Source organism: Ictidomys tridecemlineatus, chromosome 11 (genome assembly GCF_052094955.1).
Source record: "Ictidomys tridecemlineatus isolate mIctTri1 chromosome 11, mIctTri1.hap1, whole genome shotgun sequence".
Classification (NCBI taxonomy): Eukaryota; Metazoa; Chordata; class Mammalia; order Rodentia; family Sciuridae; genus Ictidomys; species Ictidomys tridecemlineatus.
In genome coordinates this window covers 38,428,949-38,455,752 of record NC_135487.1, presented here as the reverse complement: position 1 = coordinate 38,455,752, position 26,804 = coordinate 38,428,949, and the positions used below count along the sequence as shown (strand labels likewise).

General features: G+C 33.0%; 1 protein-coding gene across 3 annotated transcripts in view; it reads left to right on the top strand.

Annotated features, from left to right (window-relative positions):
- Positions 1-26,804, top strand: part of Eps15 (epidermal growth factor receptor pathway substrate 15) — a 126,984-nt gene that overhangs the window by 31,224 nt on the left and 68,956 nt on the right. For all 3 annotated transcript variants that reach the window (XM_078026242.1, XM_078026243.1, XM_078026244.1), the window contains 9 exons: positions 162-203; positions 4,796-4,885; positions 5,761-5,808; positions 7,545-7,640; positions 10,132-10,197; positions 10,948-11,073; positions 13,173-13,232; positions 24,422-24,511; positions 25,449-25,594. In XM_078026242.1, the coding sequence (XP_077882368.1) occupies positions 162-203; positions 4,796-4,885; positions 5,761-5,808; positions 7,545-7,640; positions 10,132-10,197; positions 10,948-11,073; positions 13,173-13,232; positions 24,422-24,511; positions 25,449-25,594 (764 nt within the window). The remainder of the gene's footprint in view (positions 1-161; positions 204-4,795; positions 4,886-5,760; positions 5,809-7,544; positions 7,641-10,131; positions 10,198-10,947; positions 11,074-13,172; positions 13,233-24,421; positions 24,512-25,448; positions 25,595-26,804) is intronic.

The window sequence follows — 26,804 nt, the reverse complement described above, 5'->3', positions numbered from 1 at the left end:
TTTATTCTCCCTTTCAACTTGGCAAAAAAGAAATGAAACCAATCTTAACTGAAGTTAAGGATCTTTTTTATTTTATTCACCTTTGTTTCTCAATATATTTGTATGCCAAACATGTTAATAGAAGTTATTGAATATAATTATTATTTACTTATTTATTTTAGTTATCAAGTGGGAATCCTGTATATGAAAAATACTATAGACAGGTAAGATTTTTTTTTCTGTTTTTCCTAGATGGAACATAAAGTATACTATCAACTGTCAATTTTATGCATGTAGATTATCAGCTAGCTGAATAAATTTGACATGTCTTGTTTTTAACTTTTTGTGCCTCTAGCTTTGAATACTTAGTACTTCTAGAAAAAAGAAGGCAAAATAATTAAAGTAATTTAATTGCCTTAAATATCTATGTGAAATCTATACAACATTAGATATATTTATTCAGATATACTTATAATCCAAATTGAAATGACTTTTATACTGTTTTTGTAGAATATTTTTTTAGTTGTTGATGGACCTTTATTTTATTTATTTATATGTGGTGCTGAGAATCGAACCCAGTGCTTCACACATGCTAAGCAGGTACTCTACCACTGAACTACAACCCCAGACCCACTTTTATGCTGTTTTTAAAACTTACTAAAGTATAATTTTCACAAGCTGAAAACCCTGGGTTTCATATAAATCTAAAATGAGCATGGGGATTGAGAGAATATCTTAGTGATAGAGCAGTTGTTGAGCATGCATAAGATCCTAGGTTCCATCCCCAGCACCACAAAAAAAAAGGGAAAAAAATAACAAAAAAAACAAAGGTGGGTTGGAGGAAATCAAGGATTTTATTCAATTTATTAGTTATTGAAGGAACCAGTTGAGTATAAAAATGAGAATATGAGTTACAGAGATTCATACTCTGCCAGACAAAATTTACTTGCATTGGTATAGACAGGAATGATTTGTATTGCTAACAGTTTTCTATAATTTTTGATTTATTTTATTTTAAGAGAGAGAGAGGGAGAGAGAGAGAGAGAATTTTTTAATATTTATTTTTTTTAGTTTTTGGTGGACATAACATCTTTATTTTTTATGTGGTGCTGAGGATTAAACCCAGCGCCCCACGCATGCCAGGCTAGCACACTACTGCTTGAGCCACATCACCAGCCCCTAATTTTTGATTTATTTATTTTGGATTAAAACCAGGGGCTCTATACATCTGAGTTATATCTTCTGCCTCTTTTGTTGTTTTATTTTTGAGACAGGATCTCACTAAGGCTGGCCTTGAGGCTGGACTTGAACTTGTGATCCCCCTGTCTTAGCTTCCCAAGTCAATGGGATTACAGGCATTGAGCTACTGTACCAGGCCTCAGTTTTCCATAGTTTAACCTCTATCCCTACAGTGTGTAGAATAGTCTTTCCAATAGAAAGTTACTCAAAGGTATATAGTATATATCAGATAGTCTCTTAAGGGTATACACACTCTGACTTGCCCATTTCCAAGTATTAGATCATTTTTTTTTCTAAAAGCCTCCTTACCTTGTGATGATGATTATAGAAAAGACTGGTCTCATATCTGGCCTGACCATCCACAGAGTTGTGGCAAATATAAATTAACCATTTTAGGCCTCTTTGGTTTTGACTAGTAGACCTAGAACCATATACTATTTAGCAGTTTAAAAGGCCAGAGAATTAATTTCTGCTTGAAGAATTTTAGAATCTGATTATATTTTAATTCTTTAATTATTTGTTTATTTTTATTTTTAATTATTTTTTTCTAGTTGTAGAGAGACACAAATCTTTATGTATTTATTTTTATGTGGTGCTAAGGATTGAACCCAGTGCCTCACATGTGCAAGGCAGGTGCTCTACCACTGAGCTGCAGCCCCAGACCAATTATTTGTTTATTTTTTAAGAGCTGAGGTCTGTCTTTACCAAACTGGTCTCAAATTCCTGGGCTCAAGCGAGCTTGCTTCAATCTCCTTAGTAGCTGGTGTATGCCACAATCCCCAGCTTGATTGTACATTTTAAAGCCTCTATTAATTGTTGTTCTATCTTTTTTTTGTCGGGGGGGGCAGGTGTGTACTGGAGATTGAACTCAGGGGCATTTGACCACTAAGTCATATCCCCAGCCCTATTTTGTATTTTATTTAGAGACAGGGTCTCACTGAGTTGCTTAGTGCCTCGCTTTTGCTAAGGCTGGCTTTGAACATGGGATCCTCCATCCTCAGCCTCCCAAGCTGCAGGGATTACGGGCATGTGCCACCGTGCCCAGGTTTTTTCCTTTGTCTTGAGGCTATGATCTCTCTTCCATATTTCACCAGCATTACATGTAAATTAGAATGAATTTATCACATCTGAAGGTTTCTTAGACATCCAGGGTTCCTGGCTTGCTGGTAAGTGACCTTGCTTTACTATCTGTGAGGCTGGAACTTGCCAGATAGCAAGTCAGTTTTCTTGAGAGGGATTTGTAAGTATTGACTCAACATAAAGTCAATGTTCTTCAATAGTAGCTTTTTCTATGTGAATATCCAAAATAATATTAATATAATAAAAATAATAAAATGAAATCATTCTTAAATATGACCTTATTTTGCACAGGAATTATCTGATTGTCTTCTTACAAAAGTAGAACAAAAGTAGAACAAATTGTAATTAGATCTTTAATAGTTACATTGCCATAAAAAGTAAAGATGTTAAGTAGAAGTATTTGTTTTTTGATTCTGATAGGCCAATGAGAATCAGATACCATTGAAAACTGTTCCATTCATATCAAATTGAGGATTGAGATAATGTAGGAAGAAAAAGAAAAATAGAAAATTAGAAATAATACCACCAGATGAGGTGACTCTCTCCTATATTCCTCGATACTCAGGAAGCTAAGGCAGGAGGATCACTTAAGCCTAGGAGTTTGGGGTCAGCTTAGGCAATATGGTGATACCTCATCTCTTAAAATAAAATCAATAAATAAGAGGACTCAGAGTGTAGTAACTCAGTGGTAGAGCATATGCTCAGTGCATGCAAGGCCATGGGTTCAATCCCTAGCACCATAAAAATTAAAGCAAAATGAAAAAAAAAACAATTTATTTCAAGTAAATAATCATAATTAAATTTCTTCACTAATTTAACCAGTTCTGTATAATTCTTTCTTGACTGGATCTTGGGTCAGGAGTCAGCTTTCATGAAGTACATCTGTTTCCAGACTGAAAAGAATCCTGGAAATCCTTATTTCATCTACCAATATAGCCTGAAAAATTGCTTAAATGATATCAACTCAGAAGTCTTTACCCAAAACTCTATTTTTGGAGTATTAGTATTTCAGAGACCCTTCCATGAGATCTTTGAGAACTGTCTGTTGAAGATACAGATTCTAGCCTATATAGTTTATAACAGAGCATCAGAGTACTATAGAAACTGCCTATAGATGACACAGACACAGTGACTGTGTTTAATTTATTATGGCAACCAAAAGAATGACAGATAGTAAAATTCTTTATTGGGATACAGTACACAAATATTTCATGAGTTGACTGCTGTTTCCTCTGAGTGCCTCTGTTTAGGTTATATTGGGTATGAGTATTCCTTTTCAATCCTGGTCAGGGAGAGAACAAAGAACAGTAGTTATGGAGGATTCTGGAGGCAGATTTCCTAATCCTTTCTGTAATTCTTATTCCAAATTTGAAGGATTAGGCAACTCTTTCTTTTTTGCTTAGTTTCTGATTTATCCTATGTTCTAGCACTTGAAAGAAAGGTTTTCTTTTTTTTTTTTTTGCCTCTTTGTTTATACTGAACAGTCTTGAATACTTTATGTTTATAGTAAACTTAATCTTTTAACTGGCAATATAGCTATTTCACAGACATCCTAGTATACTGGTATACTGTTAACTTTCCCATGACTTTTTAAATTTTACTTTATATATTTTCATATGGAACTTTAGGAAATTTTTGCAAAAATGAGAGTCATTTTTTGGAATTTTTTTCTCTCTCTCTCTCTCTCTCTTTTTTTTTTTTTCCTATTCTTGTGACATCATTCTGTCTTAAAGGAAAGTCCCCATTAGTTAAATGATGCATTTCCCTTAATGAATTGTAGAAACTTAACAATTTTAACAATGTTTCTTAAAGTTTATTGTGAAATCAATTTCTCCTCCTCCTCCCCCTTCTTTTTAAAGTGCTGCAGTTCTTAAAGAGTACATATAAAAGCAGAAGTTGATAATCTGAAACTGTTTGAAGAGGCAGACAACATAGGCAGCTAATTCTCATTTGTTAGAAGACCTGTCCAGGAAATGAGAAATGCTGCCTTTTTTTTTTTCTCTTGCCATTTAAGATTATTGGAATTGAAGTGACAATCAGATAATCTGAAACTGTTTGAAGAGGCAGACAACATAGGCAGCTAATTCTCATTTGTTAGAAGACCTGTCCAGGAAATGAGAAATGCTGCCTTTTTTTCTTCTCTTGCCATTTAAGATTATTGGAATTGAAGTGACAATCATAAAAAATTGGAGTCAGAAGACATGTGTTGAAGTTCTAACTCCACTAATTTGCTTTTACTTCCTCTGAGCTTTGGTTTCTTATTGGATAGTAGGCATGATTAACAAAACAAAACAAAACAAAAACAAACTTAGCAAATTGCTGCTGCTGTATATGTGGTACTCTACTCATATTACTGTCCGCAAATTCCTTAGCCTTTGTTAGTAAGAGGATTCCTGCTCATTTCTTGAAAAAGCCAGTCCCAAATCACAGGGATGGAGGCCAGTAAATGGTGACAATTTTACCTTTCTTTCTAAGCTTACAGTTTGTGTCTTTTCAGGTTGATACAGGCAATACTGGAAGGGTGTTGGCTTCAGATGCTGCTGCTTTTCTGAAAAAGTCAGGGCTTCCAGACTTGATACTTGGAAAGGTAGTGTTTCTATATTATAACTAGGTTATAATGAATACATAGAATGCTAGATTAACTGGCTGAAGATTAAGAAACATAACCATCAAGAAATTTAAGAACCAAATCAGAAAAGCAGTTACAGTAATGGGATGAGGGACATTTATGACATAGCAATTTACCTTCTTGAAAAATAAAGCATAGTTCAAAAGTTAAGAAAAAATTACTTTTGAAGAGGATAAATGAGGAAATAATATTACACTTGATTATTGTTGGGAAATAGTGGATCCTTGCCACCCACTCAGAGCTGGCTCTATCCCTGCTTCCTCTATATAAGTGTCTCTGTTGAATGTGTGATGAATGGAATGGGGATTTTGGGAGGCTTTGGAAAGAGCACAAAAAAGGCAGAAAGCCCCGTCCTATGAAATTATTTTGCTATTTATTGATACATAGTTAAAATCCTGAAAAATAACCACTTTTCTTAATTTAATTATTTGCAAATAAACATTTACCTTCTCAATTTGCCCATGAGAAAGAATATAACCTTAATAAGAACCTAAAATCAAGAACAGTATGTTGTAGTAGAAAGAGCATGTTTGACTCAAGAGTTAAAACCTGGGTTAGTGAAAAAGGCATTTGACTGAAAGTTGGAACCTGGGTTTCTTCTTTCCCCGATGCCTTGAATGTTCTTGAGGCAAGTCACTTAACCTCTTTGGGTCTTAGTATTTTTGTGAAAGGTTGCACTGAATGATCTTTAAGGGTTCTTTCCACTTTTAATTCCACGATTTTTAGATTTGATTATCAGAATATGAGGTTGTAAATTATAGGGATTTAACTTATCTTTGAGATGATTTCTGTTAAAAATATAGATTGATTCTTTTTCCACCTCCTAATTTCAGATTTGGGATTTAGCTGACACAGATGGCAAAGGCATCCTGAACAAACAAGTAAGATTCAGAGATTCATATGAAAAATTTAAGTAATTTGAAATAAAAAATAGCCAACAGAGTTTTATATTTTTAAGCTAAGAATTGCTTTTTATCAACATTAGGGAATTTACAAGAGCAATTGTCATAACAGTGAAAATAATACCAAGCACTAAACGTTAAAATATCTGATTCCTAAAGGTTAATGTTAGTTTTGTGACATTGTTCCACTGAGATTTGTTTTCTGTCCTATAGAAAGATTTTGCTCTTTTAATCTTACTAATTTCAATTTTCTGGGTGTATAAGTAAACATTGATTTTGTTAGTAAGTGTTAAGATGGTATTGCTTGGTATATTTGAAAGGAATCTCTTGGCTAATCAAGCCTGAGTATTCTGGCCTGATTCTGTTCTGACAATGACACTTGGTGCTTTCCTCCTCTATTATAATTTTTATTTTGTTGCTCATAACACATTGCAAGTTAGTTAGTATTAGCTCCCCTTATGTGGAAGTTTTATTTTAATTAACTTGCCCACGCAACTTTAGATAACAGAACTAGAATTTCATGGAGAATTATTTCACTTAAAGAATCCATCTATACAGTGGAAGTGCACCAGATTACCTAAGAGTAATTGAATCTCTCAGAATAAGACAAGAAGGAATGTAAAGAGTACTTAGAATACCAGCATTTAAAAGTGAGAGGAGGTATAGACTCCTCTCAAAAGAGACTTGAAAGGTCAGAAAGAACTAGGAGAGTTTCATTAAGCTATTTGGTGGAGAAGTACTTCAGAATGAAAGAGAATGAGGAGGACATAGGCATTAGTTTCCCTAGCTAATCAAGGAGTGGAGTCTTTTACATGGAAACTTTTGGAGTAAATCAGAAGAGGGTTTCTTGGTAACATTTTTTCAAGAAATTTATGACTGAAAGGCAAGGTATTGTATAAAACAGACAGCCTGACTTTTTAAGAAAAAGTTAGGAATAGAGTAATAGGACATGGGTGAGAACAAGAGGTTTTAGAAAAGTAGGGAAGTGTTGAATAAACTACTGTATTAGGATGTCAACAAGCCACTGTATTAGGATGTCAACAAGTTGTAAAGATTAAACCTGGAGTAAAGTCTTTTGTTATCATGTCTATTCCTAGACTTATCTCTAACTCAAAATAGCTGAAAACCAGTTGCTTTAGTTTCTTTACATTTATTTATTTAATTAGTTTTGGACTGAGACTTAAAATCCAAGGACCTTTGTGGGAGATTTATAAACATTTTGAAGTCAACCAGTTATATAATTGTTTTAAGTGCTACTCATTTATTTCTGCAGCTGTTTTGGAATAGCAGTGATTAAGTCACTTGAATTACTGATCCATGTTTCAAAATTTATAATCTCACACTGAAGAGATGATTAATAACATTTAGTGATTTCCTCCTAGGCTCCCACTCTCAAATTCCTTTTTCTCAAAACATTTTCTAACAACATTAAATATTCTTTGAAATATGAGTATTAGTTACGTAAAATTTTCATTATCAGTATGTATCACAATTTATTTAAATATTTTCTATTTATATTGTTATTTGTTACTTACAGTGTTAGAAAAATCTTTGTACATGGGTCTTTTTTTCAATTTTAAAGCAAGTGTTCTTGAAACAAATTTGTTATTATATTTGTTGCTACATAAAAACTCGAGAGTAATTATGAATTCTTTTACATTTTCAGATTATAAGTAGTATGTGTGGTAGATAATGGTCATACTTTTTTTCCCCAGGAATTCTTTGTGGCTTTGCGTCTTGTAGCATGTGCCCAGAATGGATTAGAGGTTTCACTGAATAGCTTGAACTTGGCTGTTCCTCCACCAAGATTTGTAAGAAATGATTTTAGATGTAAATTGTATCTAATTATTAAAAAGTGACACCACATGATTTGAAATTAAAATTAATATATTAAAAATAAATTTCTCCTTTAACCCTATCCCTCAGCTACATGATTTTCTTTCTTAATAGCTGCTACTGTTTTTTGTGTATTCTTTTTTTCTTTCTTATGTATTCTTCAGTAACTATGTGTGCATATAACGAAATATAAATATGTATAAGTATGTATTTCCTCATTTTTTGTTAATTATAGCATATTGACCGCTTGAATCTATAACTTTTTAAAATAACAAATGTTTTATAAATCTCTACATATCATTGCACAAAAATTTCCTCTCTGTTTTTTATGGCTGCATAGTATTTCTTTGTTTGTATTTACCATAATTTATTTAACTTCCTATTGTTTGACTTTTAGATTGTTTTAGTGTTTTGTTATAAAATGGTTCTATGAATAATAACTTTGTACGTATATTATTTTGCATGTGCAGATATATGTATGTATAAATTCCCAAAAGTGGAATTGATGTTCCAAAAATTTTTGCCTTTGTAATTTGGGTGTATATTGCCTTCTGTAGTGGTTTGTTAGTTTACATTCCCACCAGAAGTTGGTTCAAGTGCCCTGTTTTCCTACATATTTGGTAGCATACTGTTGTTATACTATAAGAAAATTATTGTCAATTTGGTGACACATGGTTTGTAAATATAATTCCGATTCATCCTTTTGGTTTTATAAAGTGAGGTTGAGTATTTTTCTTATGAACAGTTTACATTACTTTTATGTGACTATTTAATTATAGGCTCTCCATGTTTTTCTTGGGTAGGTTTTTTTAATTTATTAAATTCTAGAGATTCTTTAAAAATTAGGAAATTAACTTTTTGTCTATATATGCTGCAAATATATTTTCCCAGCATGTCATTTGTCTTTTGCCCTTGCTTTTGATTCCCCCTGCTCCATGACTTTTTTTTTAATCAAGTAAGTAAATTGTCAAGTTATTTTTTTTTTCACTATTTAAGTTAATACTGATTTGGGTATCAATATGGATTCAAATTTATGTTTTCAAGATGGCCACCCTACAGACTCAGTGTAGTGGGTTGAATAATCAATCTTTACTGATTTAAAATGCTACCTTAATCATGAGCTTAATTCTCATGTATTTAGGATTTTTAAAATATTTTTATTCTTACCTATTGATCTGTTTATTTGCTGGTTTTATGTTATTTTAATTATCATTATTTGGTAAATGTTTTCTGTATCTCTTTATGGCTAGTTCTTTTTGTCCCACTCTTTTTTTGGAAATGTAATGACTTTTTTTGCTTTTTATCTTAATTCTATTTCATTTTTTGTTGTTCTGGGGATCAAACTCAGAGCCTTGTGCATGAAAGGCAAGTGATGTACACTGAACTTAATACCCAGCTCTAGTTTGTTTGCTTTTAAAATTTTTTTTTTTAGTTGTAGGTGGACACAATATATCTATCTTTATTTATTTTTTAATATGGTACTGAGGATTGAACCCAGTGCTGTTATGTGTGCTAGGCAAGCGCTATATCAATGAGCTATAACCTCAGCTCCTCTTTGTTTTTAAACAATATTTTAGAAGTATCAAAAATTTAACTTCAGTTTGGGGGATGTCTGCACTTCTTTGTTTAGGCATGGAATCAAGTGTCAATATAGGGATTTGTTACCTAACTATTATTAAAAAGATTTTTCAAATATATTAATCTGGGCTGGGGTTGTGGCTTAGTTGTAGAGCACTTTCCTAGCATGTGTGAGGCACTGGGTTTGAGTCTCAGCACTGCATATAAATAAATGAATAAAATAAAGGTTCATCAACATCTTAAAAAACATTTAAAAAATATTAATCTGTCTTCATCCAGATAAACATAATAATTGGAAAATACTATTAATAGGTATTGTGTACTTAAAACTTACAAATGCTAAGTTGGTTTGTTTTTAAAAGATAATATTCGGGAAAAGTCATCAGTTAATAGGACTTCAAGTATTTTCGTTAATATTCAGATATCTGCTGAGCACAGTGGTGCCTGACTATAATCCCAGCCACTTGGGAGGCTGAGGCAGGAGGATTGCAACTTTGAGGCTGGTCTCAGTAACTTAGTGAGACCCTGCCTCAAAATAAAAAACAATGCAAAGGATTTGGAGTGCAACTCGGTGATGAAGCAACCCCTTGTTTAATCCTTGGTAACAAAAAAAAAAATTTTTTTTTTCCAGATAACTTTATCTTTCAATTGTTGTAGGATTTCTTTTTTAGTACATGTTTTACTTAGTCCTCCACAGTGATTTATGTGGTCAAGTGAAAATGACTTTGTTTTAGTAGAAAATAGTTGAAGGTCTACTTAATATAAGAAGTGTTTTAAGTGCTTAGAGATCCAGTGTTTTATATGAATATATTTAAATCCAAAGACCATTTTTCTTCATTGCTCATTGATATGAGAATTTCAACAATTCATGTGCTATTTACATTTTAGCATGATACCAGTAGTCCTTTACTAACCAGCGGAACCCCTGCAGCTGAGCTTCCATGGACTGTTAAAGTAAGTAATTTGTGTAACTATTCATTTCTTATTCCTGCTTTGCTTCCTACTCACTTATATCCTTTCCCCCTACTTCTGAAATACATTGCAATGCATGTTAGACTTTCATATGTATATTTAAGTATAATAGGAAAAGTACCTACACTGGAATCTTTGAGGGATCTTTCAGTTCTATTAGTCATTTTGTGACAAAAAAAAAAAATGAGGAATTTGGTATTGACTGGACAAATAATGAATAGAAGATTTTCATGTTATACAAGTAACATTTAAAATTTTAGGAGATATCTTGTTGACAAGAAAAATAAATTTTGCTTTGGGAAAATTGGGGGAATCTTGGTGTTTATTCCTAGAGTATTGATGTTTGTTTTTAAAAATTTCATTTTTTTGCATTTGAAATGTACCTAATACCATTTTTAGAAACTCATCAAATGTTATAAAATTGTAACTTATGAAAGTTACTTCTTTGCTGTATGTCTGTTTAAGTGAGAGAGTTAGAACTAGTTGTTTCTGTCTCTGAAATCTTTTGATTCTAACAAAGAGTGTTCCAGCTTCAAAAGGAATAGGGGACACTGGACTCTTAAGTAGAATCTTTAAAATTATTAATTAATATATTTGATGAAGGTAAAAAAATGTTTTTTAAATGTTATTTTTAAAAATGTCTTCTATGAAGACTTGATTTTTATAACTGCAATCAAAACATTTTCACCATTACTTAACTTGTCATTTTTTTAAAAAAACATTTTATTTTAGAGTGAAGATAAGGCCAAATATGATGCAATTTTTGATAGTTTAAGTCCAGTGGATGGATTTTTGTCTGGTGATAAAGTGAAGCCAGTGTTGCTCAACTCTAAGTTACCTGTGGAAATCCTTGGAAGAGTAAGATATTAAGTTTTAAATGCAGTATTTTCTGTATTATAACTTTATATTTACTAAGAGCACTTGTTGGTCATTATTAAATGTACAATCTTATTTTAAAGTTGCCTTATTATAGAATTTTCTGTGTCCTGACTTAATATATAAAATTATTCCCACTTTATTTGTGTTTTTTATTATTCCCTGTAAAATATAAGTGATTGAAGTTAGTTATATATGTAAGCCCCTTAAGCAGGTCCATTTTTCTTTGTGCTGTATGCTCTAATTTCCAACTGCATGACAGTTTTTAAAGACTATCAATATTTTATGTTTACCACTTACCCCATTATATCATGTGGTCTTATAAGGAATAGTTTCATCTTTGAAATAATTAATTGTACTTTCTAACTTGAACTTTTTCTAGATCTTTTCTTTATAGATACTTGCAAGACTTTAATTCTTTGATTTCACTCAGACCTTTAAATCTTAGACTCCTTTACTTTCCCTCTGTCTTTTTTTATTGTGGTAAGATGCATATAACATGATATTTGCCCTTTTATCCAATTTTAAATGTAAAGTAGTGTTAAGAATACTACATTGTTGTTCAACCATTACTATCATGTATCTTTATAACTTTTTCATCTTGTAAAACGAAAACTGTCACCCCCCCTTTTTTTTTTTTGGCTGTGCTGGGGATTGAATCCAGGGCCTTGTACATGCTAGGCAAAGGTTCTACCGCTAAACCATATCTCCAACCTTTCCCCTTATCTTTTGAAATTACTGTTTTCCTCATGCAGCTTGGTCCCTGACTCCTGGTCTATAATTCCATATTCTCTTCGCAGCTCCCTTTGCCACATTTTCTTCCATCTTCTCTACCTGATGTAATCATAAATTATATTCTTTGACTTGAATTCTTTTTTCCCGTTTTAAATTAGAAAAATTTTTTAATTTGATGGAGAATGTTATACGTATTTATCATGCACAACATGATTTTTGAATATATATTTTTAACCATATATGTGTGTGTGTGTGTGTGTGTGTGTGTGTGTGTGTGTGTGTGTATGTTTAAAGATGGCTACTTAGTGGGAATTATATTAAGATGTAAAATATATTAAGATCCATCTGTGAGAAAACATAGATCTGTCTTAGGTTCCCCTAATATATTCTGACTTGAATTCTTGTCTCTCTAGATCTTTTTCCTAGATGCTTGCAAAATTTTTTTTAAAATTTCACTAAGTAGTCTTTGACTTTACTAAAAATCCAATTTTACATGAACCTAATTTATCACTGGTTGCATATATGAGACAGCCTAATAAGGTTAATGTCATCATAAATTTGTGATCACCAGCATCAGGTGGGGTTCTTCCTATTGCTTAACACTCTTTTTTTGTTTCCAAAGTGATTTCTCTCTACTCTCTTTTCATATGTCAAACCTTATCTTCTCTCTCTAAACCTCTGGCCCTTACTTTAATTCCCTGCTTAAGCAGACTACATAGGGTCACATCCTGGCTATACTGCTTCTTAGTTGTGTGACCATGGACAAATAATTAGAAAACCACATCTTGGTTTTCTGATCTTTAAAATGGGCATATTTTCCAGTTTAGAGGGTTGTAAGCATCAAATATGATAATGTAAATAATGTACTCACTGGTACTGTTATGGGCATATTTTCCAGTTTAGAGGGTTGTAAGCATCAAATATGATAATGTAAATAATGTACTCACTGGTACTGTTAATAGCTGCTTTGGTGATGTTGATGATGACGATAATGATGAAGGCAACATTACCACCATAGTACTTACACTACTTCTAGATGAGTGTTAACATAGATTGGGGGCTCAATAAATATTGATTTAAAAAAAATGTATATGTTTGCCACTGTTTATTTCTCTTCTATGTGGTAAGGATTGCAAACTGTAAATAATTGTGTCATTTTATTACTTGAATCTAAGTTTTTAGAAGCTTCCTATTACAATTAAGAAAAATCCAAACTCAAGGCATTTAATGACCAGGCACTTGCTTATCTCTACTTTTTTATATTTCTCTAGTATACTTTCTCTCTCAGTTCCTAAACAACACATGAAATGAAAGAACATTGATATTTCTCAATTTTCTTTTTTAAGGTTTGGGAATTGAGTGATATTGACCATGATGGAAAGCTTGACAGAGATGAGTTTGCAGTTGTAAGTAACTTAATGTTCTTAAAATATGAAATATCATAATGGTTTTATCATGTGAAAATTTACCCTTTTAATTAATCCTTGAAGGAAAACTTATGTTTATCAGATTGTTGGTATAAACATTTTTACCTAGAATTTATAGGTAGTTAATAAATATTTTAAAATAAATGAGTAACAAAATGTGTGTTTTGCTGTCTTCATTTTATTTGACTTTAAGGTACATTGGGATATATACTTTGATTAATGTACTATAAAGATGCTGAGTGATAATGTCTTTTATATCCTAACTTGATGAAATATCCTAGCACCTGCCTTTACGTGGAATAAATTTGTTCCGAATACATCCCCATTTTCACATTGATTTTATTGAAAGGAAACGTGAATAATGCTTTAGTTACATTTCATTCATGAGGACAGAAGCTTTGACATTGTATCTGATAAAACCCATCTCAAGACATGTTATCTTAGTAATTGGATAGTTAGTTCCAAGTAGAGTATTTATCTCTTGAAAGACTTACAAAAATTCTGCAGTGAGCTCATTTGTGTCTAACTTACTATCTTATTTTAAAATTAGTCTGTTCAAATTTTGTATCTTGCTGAGGGACACACCTGTAATCCCAGCAACAGGAGGATCATGAGTTCAAAGCCAGCCTCAGCAATGGCGAGGCACTAAGCAATTCTGTGAGACCCTCTCTAAAATACAAAATAGGGGGGCTGGGGATGTGGCTCAAGCGGTAGCGCGCTGGCCTGGCATGCGTGCGGCACGGGTTCGATCCTCAGCACCACATACCAACAAAGATGTTGTGTCCGCCGATAACTAAAAAATAAATATTAAAATTCTCAAAAAAAAAAAAAATACAAAATAGGGCTGGGGATGTGGCTCAGTAGTCGAGTACCCCTGAGTTCAATCCCTGGTACCAAAAAAAAAAAAAAAAAATCTGTCTTTTTAAAAATTTTGCTAAGGAATTGTCTATTTATTTGACTTTGAAACTTCTTGCCACAAATTGCATTATTCTAGGGCTGGGGATGTGGCTCAAGCGGTAGCGCGCTCGCCTGGCATGCGTGCGGCCTGAGTTCAATCCTCAGCACCACATACAAACAAAGATGTTGTGTCCACCAAAAACTAGAAAATAAATATTAAAAAAAAAATTCTCTTTTTCTCATTCTCTTTTAAAAAATGCATTATTCTGTCAGTATCTTCTGAGTTTCTCATTTCATATCTTAAGTGTTTGTAGTTTTTTTTAAAAAAAATATTTTTTTTTTAAAGAGAGAGATAATTTTTTAGTATTTTTTTTTTAGTTTTTGGCGGACACAACATCTTTGTTTGTATGTAGTGCTGAGGATCAAACCCGGGCCGCACGCACACCAGGCGAGCGCGCTACCGCTTGAGCCACATCCCCAACCCCTTAAATATATTTTTTAAATTGTAGATGGACACAATACATTTATTTATTTTTGTGTGGTGCTGAGGATCAGACCCAGTGCCTCATATATGTGAGGCAAGCGCTCTGCCATTGAGCCACAATCCCAGCCCCAAGTGTTTATAGTTTTGTTCCCTCTTTTTTTGTTGTTGGTGATTTAATCTATATAGTTTATTCATCTTTCAAGACTGTCTTTTAAATTTATTTATCCTTTTTCATCCTTTTCAGTTTATCTTAATTTTTTCTTCCTAGTTTCTTTTCATTTACTTGTCCTTTAAAAATTGTTTTTTTTAAATTACTTCTTTTATCTTTCATCTTTTTAAATATTGAAATCATTTAAAGGATGTTTCTCTCAGAATATAGATTTAGATATATCCTATATATATAGTACAAAGTGTTTTCTTCCTACTTTTCAGATAATTTTTAGTTTTCTTCCATTGTCTGTTTAGGAATATGTTTTCTAATTTCAAAGTAATTAAGCTTGTTTGGCTTTTGATACATATGTATGTAATTTTAACTTGGTTGGATTAAGACTAAAGAATGTGGTCTGTAGAATCTCTACTTTTTTTTTTAGTATGGGCAAGGACAGGAGGGATAAGGGAGACAAGACGCTGGGGATCAAACCAGGGCTGCATGCATGCTAGGCAAGTCTTCTACTGCTGAGCTATATCCCCAGCCCTAAAATCACTACTTTAAGAAATACATTAAGGTTTTCTTTATTGCCAGCTTCATGACATTTTTACATGCCCCATAGATAATGCTAGCATTTCTCTTTAGAGGATATTAGACTTCTATAAATTAATTATACTAAATTTATCAATTATGTAGTTTCTCTTTGTCCTTATTTTTTTTAATCTTTGAATAAATTTCATCCTATTTCCTTCCTTTACAAGCCAAAATTGTTTTTAAAACATGATAATATGTTTTTTTAAAGAGAGAGTGAGAGAGAGAGAGAGAGAGAGAGAGAATTTTTAACATTTATTTTTTAGTTACCGGCGGACACAACATCTTTGTATGTGGTGCTGAGGATCGAACCCGGGCCGCACGCATGCCAGGCGAGCGCGCTACCGCTTGAGCCACATCCCCCGCGCCTATGTTTTTAAAATTATCATTATCATGTTTAAAAAATGCAGAAACAAAAACTTAAACTGACTTGAATTTATAGTCATAGTTCCTAGTCATTTTTGTTTTGATTTTGAGTATTGGTTGGAAAGTGGTAAAGAATACACTCTCACAATGGTGGCAGAGGTTTTTCAAGTTGTATATCAGGGGTTAAGTCAATTGTTTGTGGAATGTTTTGGGGAAAAGGGATGTATTGAAAAGATTTGTATGTGATGTACCATGAAACATTGTCACACATAACACTTTATTTATTTTTAGTACCAGGAATTGAACTCAGGGGCACTTAACTGTTGAGCAACATCCCCAGCCCTTTTTATTTTTTATTTTGTGACAGGGTCTTGCTAAGTCACCTAAAGCCTTTCTAAATAGCTGAGGCTGGCTTTGAACTTGTGATCCTCCTGCCTTAGCCTCTTGAACTGCTGGGATTACAGGTGTGCGTCAACTATGTAAAGAAGTGTTTTTTGTGTTAAGAATATTGGTACAAAATCTTTGACTTGGTAAGAGGTATTGAAGATTTTTTTTCTTATAAAGATAAAACTTTTTAAATTTCAAAGGATTATTTGTATTAATATAGTTAGAAACAGGGAGAATAATGATATCCTCATTTAATAAATAGTAGTATATGCAAAGATAATTAAATAAACATAGTTTATCTTATATACCCTGAAGCCTTTTCCTAGGCAACTTACTTTTTTAAAAAAATAAAAATGAATCTTATTAAAAGGATAATTTAAGAATAATAAACACAATTTCAGGAAATACCTACTTTAAATTTTGTTTTGTTTTATTTTTTAGTATGGGGGATTGAACCCAGGGGGTACTTAACCACTGAGTCCCATCCCCAGCCCTTTTTATTTTTTATTATGAAAAATAGGCTCTCACTAAATTACTTAGGGCCTTGCTAAATTGTTGAGGCTTGTCTTTACTTGCTCAGCCTCTTAAGTTGCTGGGATTACAGGTATGTGCCACTATGCCTAGCTTACATTTTATTTTAAATAGTGAACATCGCTTTATCTTTTCTTAGACTTATTGTTAGTCATTTTTAATATTTGTTTTCTATGAACATTCTTTAGAAGTTTTTTCAACTTTAAATTCTAGCTTGTGTGATTTGATATACTACTTCTGTGCTTTTTTGCTATGTGATATTTCTTGTTTATTGTGTATCTTTCTTGAAAATGGAGCATTTTTGTTTTTAATATTTTACCCATTTATGATGATACATGTATTGATTTTATTTCCTCTACTGTGTCTATTTATTTTACATTATTTTCTTCTTTGTTTCTGTTGTTGCTGATGAATTTGTGATTCCTCCACCTCTTCCTCCTTATTAGTGTAGAAATTCTATTATAATGTCCCATTCTATTAATAATCAGTATGCCTTTTTCTGTACTCTAACATAGTTCTTCAATGTTTGCAATTAAGATTGTTTACCCTGACTCCAGTAAAATGAGGCATTTCAGTTATTTTTACTTCTCTTTTTCCCTATCTCCCAGCTTTAGAACATTCTGTGAAACTCAAATTCTAGCTTTTGCTCAGTTAATTTACTTCTTTTAGTTCTAGAATTTTCTTTGTAGTTTTTTTAATTGTTTAACTAGCATTCTTTTGATTTAGAATTTATCTGATATATCTTCTTCCATCCTTTAACTTTCATAAATGGAGCAACATAATCTGTATTTTTTTTTCTTATTCTTTAAGATGGGATCTCCCTATATTGTCAGGATGGCCCTGAATTCCTGGTTTCTAGTGATGCTCTTGACTCAGCTTCCTGAGGAGCTGTAACTATAGGCATATACTGCCGCATCCAGCTCTGTACTGTATTTTAAAATTAAAATTGCTACAATATTAGTAATTTAGCTTGTGCAAACAAAACTATAAGTCATGTGACTTGTCTTTATTTACAATCATTAATTTTATAAAACTGAATTTTAAAAATTAGTCTTAATGTTTCTTGAAAATTAAAGTAATTTAAAAATATTTTTGCAATAGAGAAATAACTTAAGACCTGAACATTTTAAATTATCTTCCAAAATAATGAATTGTTCACATATATACTTACTCATATGATCTATCCTTTTAGACTGTGACAATTTAGTTTGTAAGATTTTTTTGCTGAAATATAACAAAAGGGGTTGGGGTTGTGGCTTAGCGGTAGAGTGCTCGCCTAGCACACTCAGCACCACATAAAAATAAATTAATAAAATAAAGATATTGTGCCCAACTACAACTAAAAAAATAAATATAATTTTTTTAAAAAGAAATATAAAAAGTTCCCCTGAGATTATCTTATTTTACTAACTAATCAAACCTGGATTGAATATAAGAATCTTTATGTTTATCATCCACCTTTAAAATTCTTACCCATTTCTCCTTGGATTAAATGGTACAATTTGTTCATTTGTGTCAAGAGACCCAGTATAAAAATGAAGACTATAGGTGTGTGGTTTTATTTGTGTGTGTGTGTGTGTGTGTGTGTGTGTGTGTGTGTGTGTGTGTGTGTGTCTTTTAGAAATAACTTATTTCGACCCAGTGTGGTGATACATGCCTATAATTCCAGCTACTTGGGAGACTGAGGCAGAAGGATCTAAAGTTTGAGGTCAGCCTGGGCAACTTAGTAAGACCCTGTCTTAAAATAAAAAAAGATCTGGAGATATAGCTCAGTGGTAGAGTGTTTGCCATGTGCAAGACCCTGGGTTCCAACCCTAGTAACTGATACATACACATATTTATTTCACTAGTGAATCAAAACTGAATCTTTGTGTTCTAGATTTACCTTTAAAACTCTTAACCAGTTGGGATTTTGGTTAATTTATTGTTTAATTGGGATCAATGAAGTCAATTCTAATTTGTGTAACATTAGTTGCTATGCAAACCTTTAATGAATGGCTTTTATTTCTTTTCAAATGTAAATTCTTTTTTAAATTTTTAAAAATTTGTTCTAAGGCTGGAGTTGTAGCTCAATGGTAGAGTGCTTGCCTAGAATGCATGAGGCACTGGGTTCGATCCCCAGCACCACATAAAAATAAAGATATTGTGTCCAACTACAACGTAAAAAAAATTTTTTTTAGAATGCATTTTGACACAAGTATAACTTCTTATTCTTCTGGTTGTACATGATGTAAAATCACACTGGTCATATAATAATGTATATACATTATAGGTTAATAATGTTTGATTCATTCTACTGTCCTTATCCCCTTCCCTCCCTTCACTCTCCTCTGCCTAATCCAAAGTGCTTCTATTCTTCTCTAACTCTCACCTGCTTATTGTGAATTAGCATTTGCATATCAGAGAAAACATTTGGCCTTTGTTTTTTTGGGAATGGCTTATTTCACTTAGTATGATATTCTCCAGCTCCATCCATTTATCTGCAAATGCCATAATTTCATTCTTCTTTAAAGCTGAGTAATATTCCATTTGTGTGTGTGTGTGTGTGTGTGTGTGTATCTATCATATTTTCTTTATACATTCATCTGTTGAAGGGCATCTAGGATGCTTCCATAGTTTACTTATTGTGAATTGAGCTGCTATAAACATTGATGTGGCTGTGTCAATGTAGTATGCTGATTTTAAAAGTCCTTTGGGTATAAACTGAGAAGTGGCATAGCTGGGTCAAATGGTGGTTCCATTCCAAGTTTTCTGAGGAATCTTCATACTACTTTTCATAATGGTTGCACCAATTTGCAGTCCCAACAGTCCCTTTGTGTACATTGTGTACCTTTTCCCGTACATTCTTGCCAGCATTTATTGTTGGATGTGTTCTTGATAATTGCCATTCTGACTGAAGTACGATAAAATCTTAGAATAGTTTTGATTTGCATTTCTCTAATTGATAGAGATGTTGAAACTTTTTCATATATTTGTTGATCAACTGTGTTCTTCTGTGAATTGTCTGTTCAGTTGCTTAGCCCATTTATTGATTAGATTGTTTTTTTGTTAATTTTTTTTAGTTCTTTATATATGCTAGAGATTAATGCTTTATCAGAGATGCATGTGATAAAGATTGTCTCCCAGTCTATAGGCTCTTCCTCACATTGATTGTTTCTCTTGCTGAGAAGAAGCCTTTTAATTTGAATCTATCCCATTTATTGATTCTTAATTTTACTTCTTGTGCTTTAGGAGTCTTGTTAAGGAACTCAGTTTGTAAGCCAACTTGGTGAAGATTTGGACCTATTTTTTTTTCTATTAGGTGCAGGGTCTCTGTTCTAGTGCCTAAGTCTTTGATCCACTTTGATTTTAAGCTTTGTGTAGGGTGAGAGATAGGGGTTTAATTTAATCAAATGTAAATTCTTAATGCTTTTTCATATTTTTTGAAGCCTAGTGGTTTAATTAAAACTTCTGAATCTAGAAAAATCCTTGAAAAAATGAATAAGTGCATTTGTAAAGTTCAAACATGGAGGCTGGGGATATAGCACAGTTGGTAGAGTGCTTGCCTTGCATGCACAAGGCCCTGGATTTGATCCCCAGCCCCACAGGGGGGAAAAAAAAAGTTCAAGCATGGGTATTCTGACCACAACCAAAATGACTCTTTAGAGTTTTACATGTGTATACTTAAATGTATATACACATAAATGTACTTTTTAAACTAGATCTACCCCCTTGAGTGTAGATTTCTGCATCAATATTTTATTTACTCATTGATGAATAAGCTGATTAGAGTATAGAAATATTAGAAAAATAGCTCCCTGAATTTTCCTTCTGACTCATTTAGCTTGGTAGAAAGTTTCTAATAGGGCATTAAAGGGGCTTCTTGGAAAAATGCAAAATAAAAAAAGATAATGCTTCTAAGTTTAGTATCTATCTGTACCTGTCTGAAGGCATTTGCTAGTATATTTCAGTTTGAAAACTGACTATATTTTTTTTGGGGGGTGAGTATGGTACAGTTACGTTTTTATTTGTGCCAGACTTTTTAAAATACACTTTTTTTTAGTTGTCAGTGGATCTTTATTTTATTTATATGTGATGCTGAGGATCGAGCTGACTGCTCTCACATGTTAGGCAGGCTGTCTATCACTGTGCTACAACTCTAGCCCTGTGCCAGACTTTTAATAAGATAAAGTACAGTGTAATAAGAAAGCAAACAATCACAACCCAACAGAACTAAAAGTATTCTGTTTACTTTTTTTCTTTTATTGGTGAAAAAATTGGGACTTCAGTTTTGTCAAGGAAACTATTTTCAAGACAACCTGAGATTGATATCTTCTCATACTTTCAAAAAAAATGTGTTGTTTATTGTCAGCAAATGGCTAACATTTATTTTTTGTTGTAGTATTCACTTTTTTAGGAAGTGACTTCTGTCTGTAGCAAGCAGAGTGCTGACCTTTAATGTGCTTGCTAAACACTTCTCTTAGAAAGGTACCAGTCTAATACTACAAATGCTGTGAATTTGGTTGAAAATATATGCTAGCCTGATTGTTTTCTTTCTGGAGATTCAAGTTTTCTGAGACAGAAAATTTGTGTTTTCCTAAAACTGACATTGAGTTGGCTACATGTGAGTTGGCTAGTGTGTGGGTAGAGAATCTGGTTTGAGTCAAATAGGTAAAATTGGTCTCTGGATGCTGCACCTGGGAACTTGGTAAAATGAAAAATTTTTGACCTAGCCCTAGAAGAATCAGCCTTAATGATTTCAGAATTCTGAGTATAGGGCTATCAAGCTGTTCAGGTAATTCTGATGTCTGCTAAAATATTGAGTACTCATGTATTAAACTTTAGCTTTATCAGTTGTAAAAAGAAAGCATGGGGTTTTAAAGTTACATGTGTGTTGCTAATAATGTTGATGAAATCTGGATAAAGTAAGAGCATTGTAGCTGGAAGATCTTTGAACCCTGCTGTGTGACTTCTTTACCATAATGTACTGGGCATCTCTGAGCCTTGGTTTCTTCATTTTTAAAGTATTAGGAATTGTAGAAATCATGAATCAATGTTGTTGTATTGGGCGTTCAATAAACATTAATTTGAAAGCTCCACAAAACTAAACTTAAAATCAAAAATAGATATCCACTTGGGAGAATTATAATTTTCAGTGGAAGAAAATAAATCAAGAAGTATACAAGCTTTTTCATAATTGCTGCTGTAGTTTTTTTTTTAAATTTGGTATTAGGGATTGAACTCAGAGGCACTTTACCACTTAGACATATCCCCAGCCCTTTTTATTTTTTATTTTGAGACAGTCAAGTTGCTTCCGGCCTTGCTAAGTTGCTGAGGCTGGCCTGAAACTTGTGATCCTGCTGCCTCAGCCTCTTGAGTCACTGGAATTACAAGCGTTTGCCACTGCACCTGGCTCTGCTGCTGGACTCTTTCTAGAGGTTCTAAGCTATTTTGAGTAATTCATATCCTTAACTATAGTCATGGAAACTTTAAAAAAAAAATCTGTTCTTTTTCTCCCTTTTTTATTTTTTAAAGCCCTGGAAACTTTTCATATTCTACAAGTGTTGAAAGTGTCTTGAATCCTTTAAAATCTTGTAGCTTATGTCCTGGGAATATCTATAGGCAAGTTGTCCCACTTTGTGTATATGCTTTAAGTATTTGTTAATTAAGAATATTTTAAAACAGGCAATACATTCTTATAGTTCAGAAATCAATACAAGAAGGCATTCAGTGAAAAAAAATTCTCAGTTCATTCCTGTCCTTAACTGCTCCAGTTACCCTACTCTATAACCAGGTATTTTTCTTCTTTTCCTGTCTCTCTTCCTAGAATTTCTTAATGCAGATATAAAAAAAAATGAGTAATTATTTTTTCCTTACTACAAAAGATAACACTGTTCAACACTACTTAGATTCTTGAGTTTCTTTTCAGAGTGCCACAAGATTCTTTTTTTTTCCTGATCTATTGAAGACTGTATATAGTTAAATTGAATCCAATTTAAGTGAATAATTTGATGAGTTCTGACAGTCATATACCTGTTAAAGTTCTATCATAGTTAAAATACAGAATGTTTCTGCATGATTTTTCTTTCATTGCTTCATAGCATTTCATTGTATGGATATATCATAGTTTTGTTTGGTTTTTTGGCACTGGAGATTAAACCCCGGGGAGCTTTTCCACTGAGTTATATAACCAGTCCTTTTTATTTTTTACCTTAAGGCAAGATCTTGCTAAATTGCTAAGGGTCTTGCGAAGTTGCTGAGGCTGACTTGGAACTTGTGATCCTCCTGCCTCAGCCTCCCAGTTGCCAGGTTTACAGGTGTGTGCCTCTGTGCCCCGCTATACTATAGTTTTTAAAACTATATATTAACTGATGAACATTGGGTGCTGATACAAGTTTGCATTTAATAACCTTTGCAGCATTTTATATGTAGGCAAATAAATTTAAGGATGGGTTCCCAAATGTGAGATAGCTGAGCTAAAGAGAAAGTACATTTGCAATTTGGTAGATGTTGCCATTATGCCCTTCAAAAGAGTATCAATTTGACCTCTGTAGGGGAGACAAAATAATTTTCCCTCTACCCTATTAAGGTCTTGGTTGGGATATTTTTAACAAAAGATTTAAAAGAAAAGCAAGTCTATTAACTTATATATTTCTCATGTATATAGGAGACAACTCAGGGAAAGAGTAACTCTCAAAGAAGTTGCTTAAAACTCAGCTTATGTAGCATCTTTAACAAAGAACATAAATTTTAGAGATGACAAGAAAAAAGAAAAAGACCTTGAGTCTGTAGGGGTTGCAAATTGTAAGATAGATATATGTGGAGCTAATGATAGATAAAGTCTAGTTAGTAGGCAAGTTTGTTACATGGATTCTTCTGATATGCCATCTCCAGGCTGATAAGGGTCTAGAGTTGTTTTGGGGAGGAAATTCATTCTTACAGAAAGAAGAAGGCATACCTTTGTAAACTCAAGTCCTTCCTATAGGCATATAGCGGGAGAGCAGAGAACTTTTTGTTTGTATTTGCTGCTTCTTAGTTGTCTTCAGTCCAAAATAATTCTTATTCCAAAGTGGTGTGTTTGCAGTTGACATATTTTGTACCCTCAGTTGCCCAATAGCAATCTATGACAGTGCCTATTTCCCCACATAGCTAAGAAAACACATTATTAAACCTTGTATTTTTGCCAGTGAGGTAGAAAATGGTATTTACTATAACTTTAACTTGTAGTTTTCTTATTAAGAGTGAAATTGAATTTATATCAATTTGTATGTTTGTATGTTATGTTAATTGTATGTTAAAGGATGGGCCATTTATAATATTTAGATACTTTAGATACTTTAAAGAAAATATAATATTTAGATACTTTGGATACTTTAAAGAAAAGTATCTGTACACTTTATTTTTCTGTTGGACTTAAGGTTATCTTCTCTTAATTTCTAGGAGCATTTTATATATTCAGGAATTACTTCTTTCTTTATAGATACTAACCCCTGCCCCCCATTATCATTTGCTTTTGTCATTGCAGTAACTTTAGTTAAAGGGTGTGTATCTAAATTTTTTAGCTGCTTGGAATATTTTCCTAAATATTGCTTAGCTTTGATTACTTTTCTTCCTCCTTCCTTTCATTTCTTCCTATTTTTCTCTTACTTTCCCTCCTAGCCTAATTTCTTAAAGAAGGATTTGAGACAGCTTGAAGATTATTTGTTGTTGAGTAATGATCAACTCATTGGGTAAATGTTGTTAAATGATTTTAATATATATGATCCTGGTTCATCTTTTTTTAAGGCCATGTTTTTGGTATACTCCGCATTGGAGAAGGAACCTGTGCCAATGGCCTTGCCTCCAGCCTTGGTGCCACCTTCTAAAAGAAAAACGGTCAGTATATCAGGCTCTATGCGGTTGATCCCCTCTTCAGCATCAGCCAAGGAATCTTACTACTCCTTACCACCTGTAGGCATTTTACCTACCAAAGCACCATTAAGACAGGTATAGATTTATCAGTGTTAAAGGATTTTTCTTTTAGCAAAGTGCATGTCATTTAACAGTTGAATTACTTTATAAGGTTAGAGAAAACTGTTAAAGGGATCGAAGACTTAGAGCTGCCTTTTGTTGAACTTACATAATGAGACGTTTCAGAGTAGTCATATTCTTTTGTATTGCCGTAACTCATATATAAAGCTCAGTGTTTCATTGGCTTTACTTATATCTGCCTGGAATTGGAGATGGTAGATGCTACATGATAACATGGCATACTTGTCGTGGCATAATTAATATTTGGTTTTGCTTGATCTCCAGTTAACTCTTGATTCTTTGGGATCTGATTATCCAATTCTAGTTTGTCCAGGACCTTTTTCTCCCTCTGACCTGCCTCTTGTCAGGTTGAGTAAAGCAAAGTGGTGACAGGATCTGCAAATTCCAGTTTGGCTATAGTTAATAATACTGGATGGAGCTATAGAAAATGAAGATTGAGAATCATATGAATATTTTATTTCCCAGTTACTTGTGTTAATGTGGGATTTCCTGGTCAAGAGTTAACTGTGCTTGAGTTTACTCATTACTTAAAAGAAAAAAAAAAAGTTAAAATGGGCATCTATATGTATATAGTCCCAACTGATCTGGCCCAACTGATCTGTATTTTTTAAATTTTCTCTTCACCACAGCATTTTGGTTACTATATGATGGAAGTGACACACTGTTGTGGTTAGTGGGATAGACTTGTTCAGAATATGATAGATACTGTCAGGGGTTGAAAGAGTGACACTTCAAAGTTTGTTTCATGTTGGCAGAAATACTGTTTTTCCCCCCTCTCTAGTGGGTTGTATCCCCTGCAGAAAAAGCTAAGTATGATGAAATCTTCCTGAAAACTGATAAAGATATGGATGGATTTGTATCAGGATTGGAGGCCCGTGAAATTTTCCTGAAAACAGGCTTACCGTCTACCTTACTGGCCCATATTTGGTAAGACTTTATTTTATTTAAAGGGATTTTTTAAAAAATATATATGGTTTTGTGTGGGGTCTAGTTTTGTGCACTCTTAACTTTAGTCATTTTTGCAAGCAGGATAGTTTTTGTTTCCGAATTTTTTCTAGAGAAAATTTTAAATCTGAAGAGTTCTGAGTAATTGACAAAAGCTTTGAGTATAGGTTTCTTGAAATTTTATAAGATTGAAAGTGTCAATTGTTATTAGAATGTTAAAATTCACCATTTGTTTATCTTAAACTTAAAGTTTTAATGGAGATTCAAAATATGTGAAATATAAGCAATCTACGAAACAGTGTCTTTAAGGCTTACTTGTATTATTCTATAGAGTATATGTATACTTTCACACTTCATTTAACACATTCCATCATTTAAAAATACAGATCCTTTTCTGAGTGTGGTGGTACATGCTTGAAATCCCAGCTACTCGCAAGGCTAAGGCAGGAAGATCACAAGTTCAAGGCCAACCTGGGCAAATAAGCAAGACTCTATCTCAAGAAAAAAAAAAAAAATGGGGCCAGGGGATGGCACTTGGGAGGTAGCTGAGTACTAGAGCATTTGCTTAGCTTGTTTAAGGTCATGGGTTCAATGCCCAGTACCCCGATTACTCTCACATGAAACACAATTCAGTGTATTTATTTTTCCTCTTTTATTTGTTTTTTTTTCAACTCAGTGTTTTAAATGAATTTATCATTAAATGTGATATTGTATATGAGCATGCTTTGAAGTGTGCCTCCTACCAATCCAGCTAACTATTACCAGAAGTAATTTTGAGGTTTTCAAGAGGTAGCTGATATCAGAAGTGAAACAAAATAGTTGCAAAGAGAAAACTTAGAAAAGAACAGAGCAGCGTGGTAGATCTGCCTTAAAAGGGACAAGTACCTCAAACTGGGAAAAATTAAACATGCATAACTAACTTTTTGAGTGCCTACATTAGGCATAATACTCAATAAATAGCAGCTGTCACAGTTGGGCTTGGTATTTTGTGCAGACTTTTAATGTATCTAATCTTTAATTCTCATAGTAACCTTACAGGATGGGTATTATCTCCATTTTTAGAGAGGTTAAAAAGCTTGGTTCAGGTCACAAGAAGGAAATAAATAGAAATGCTGGAATTTTAAGTCTGTTTGATACTGTGACCTGTAGTCTTTTTATCAGGCTATGCTGGCTCTCAAATAATTAAACAGAT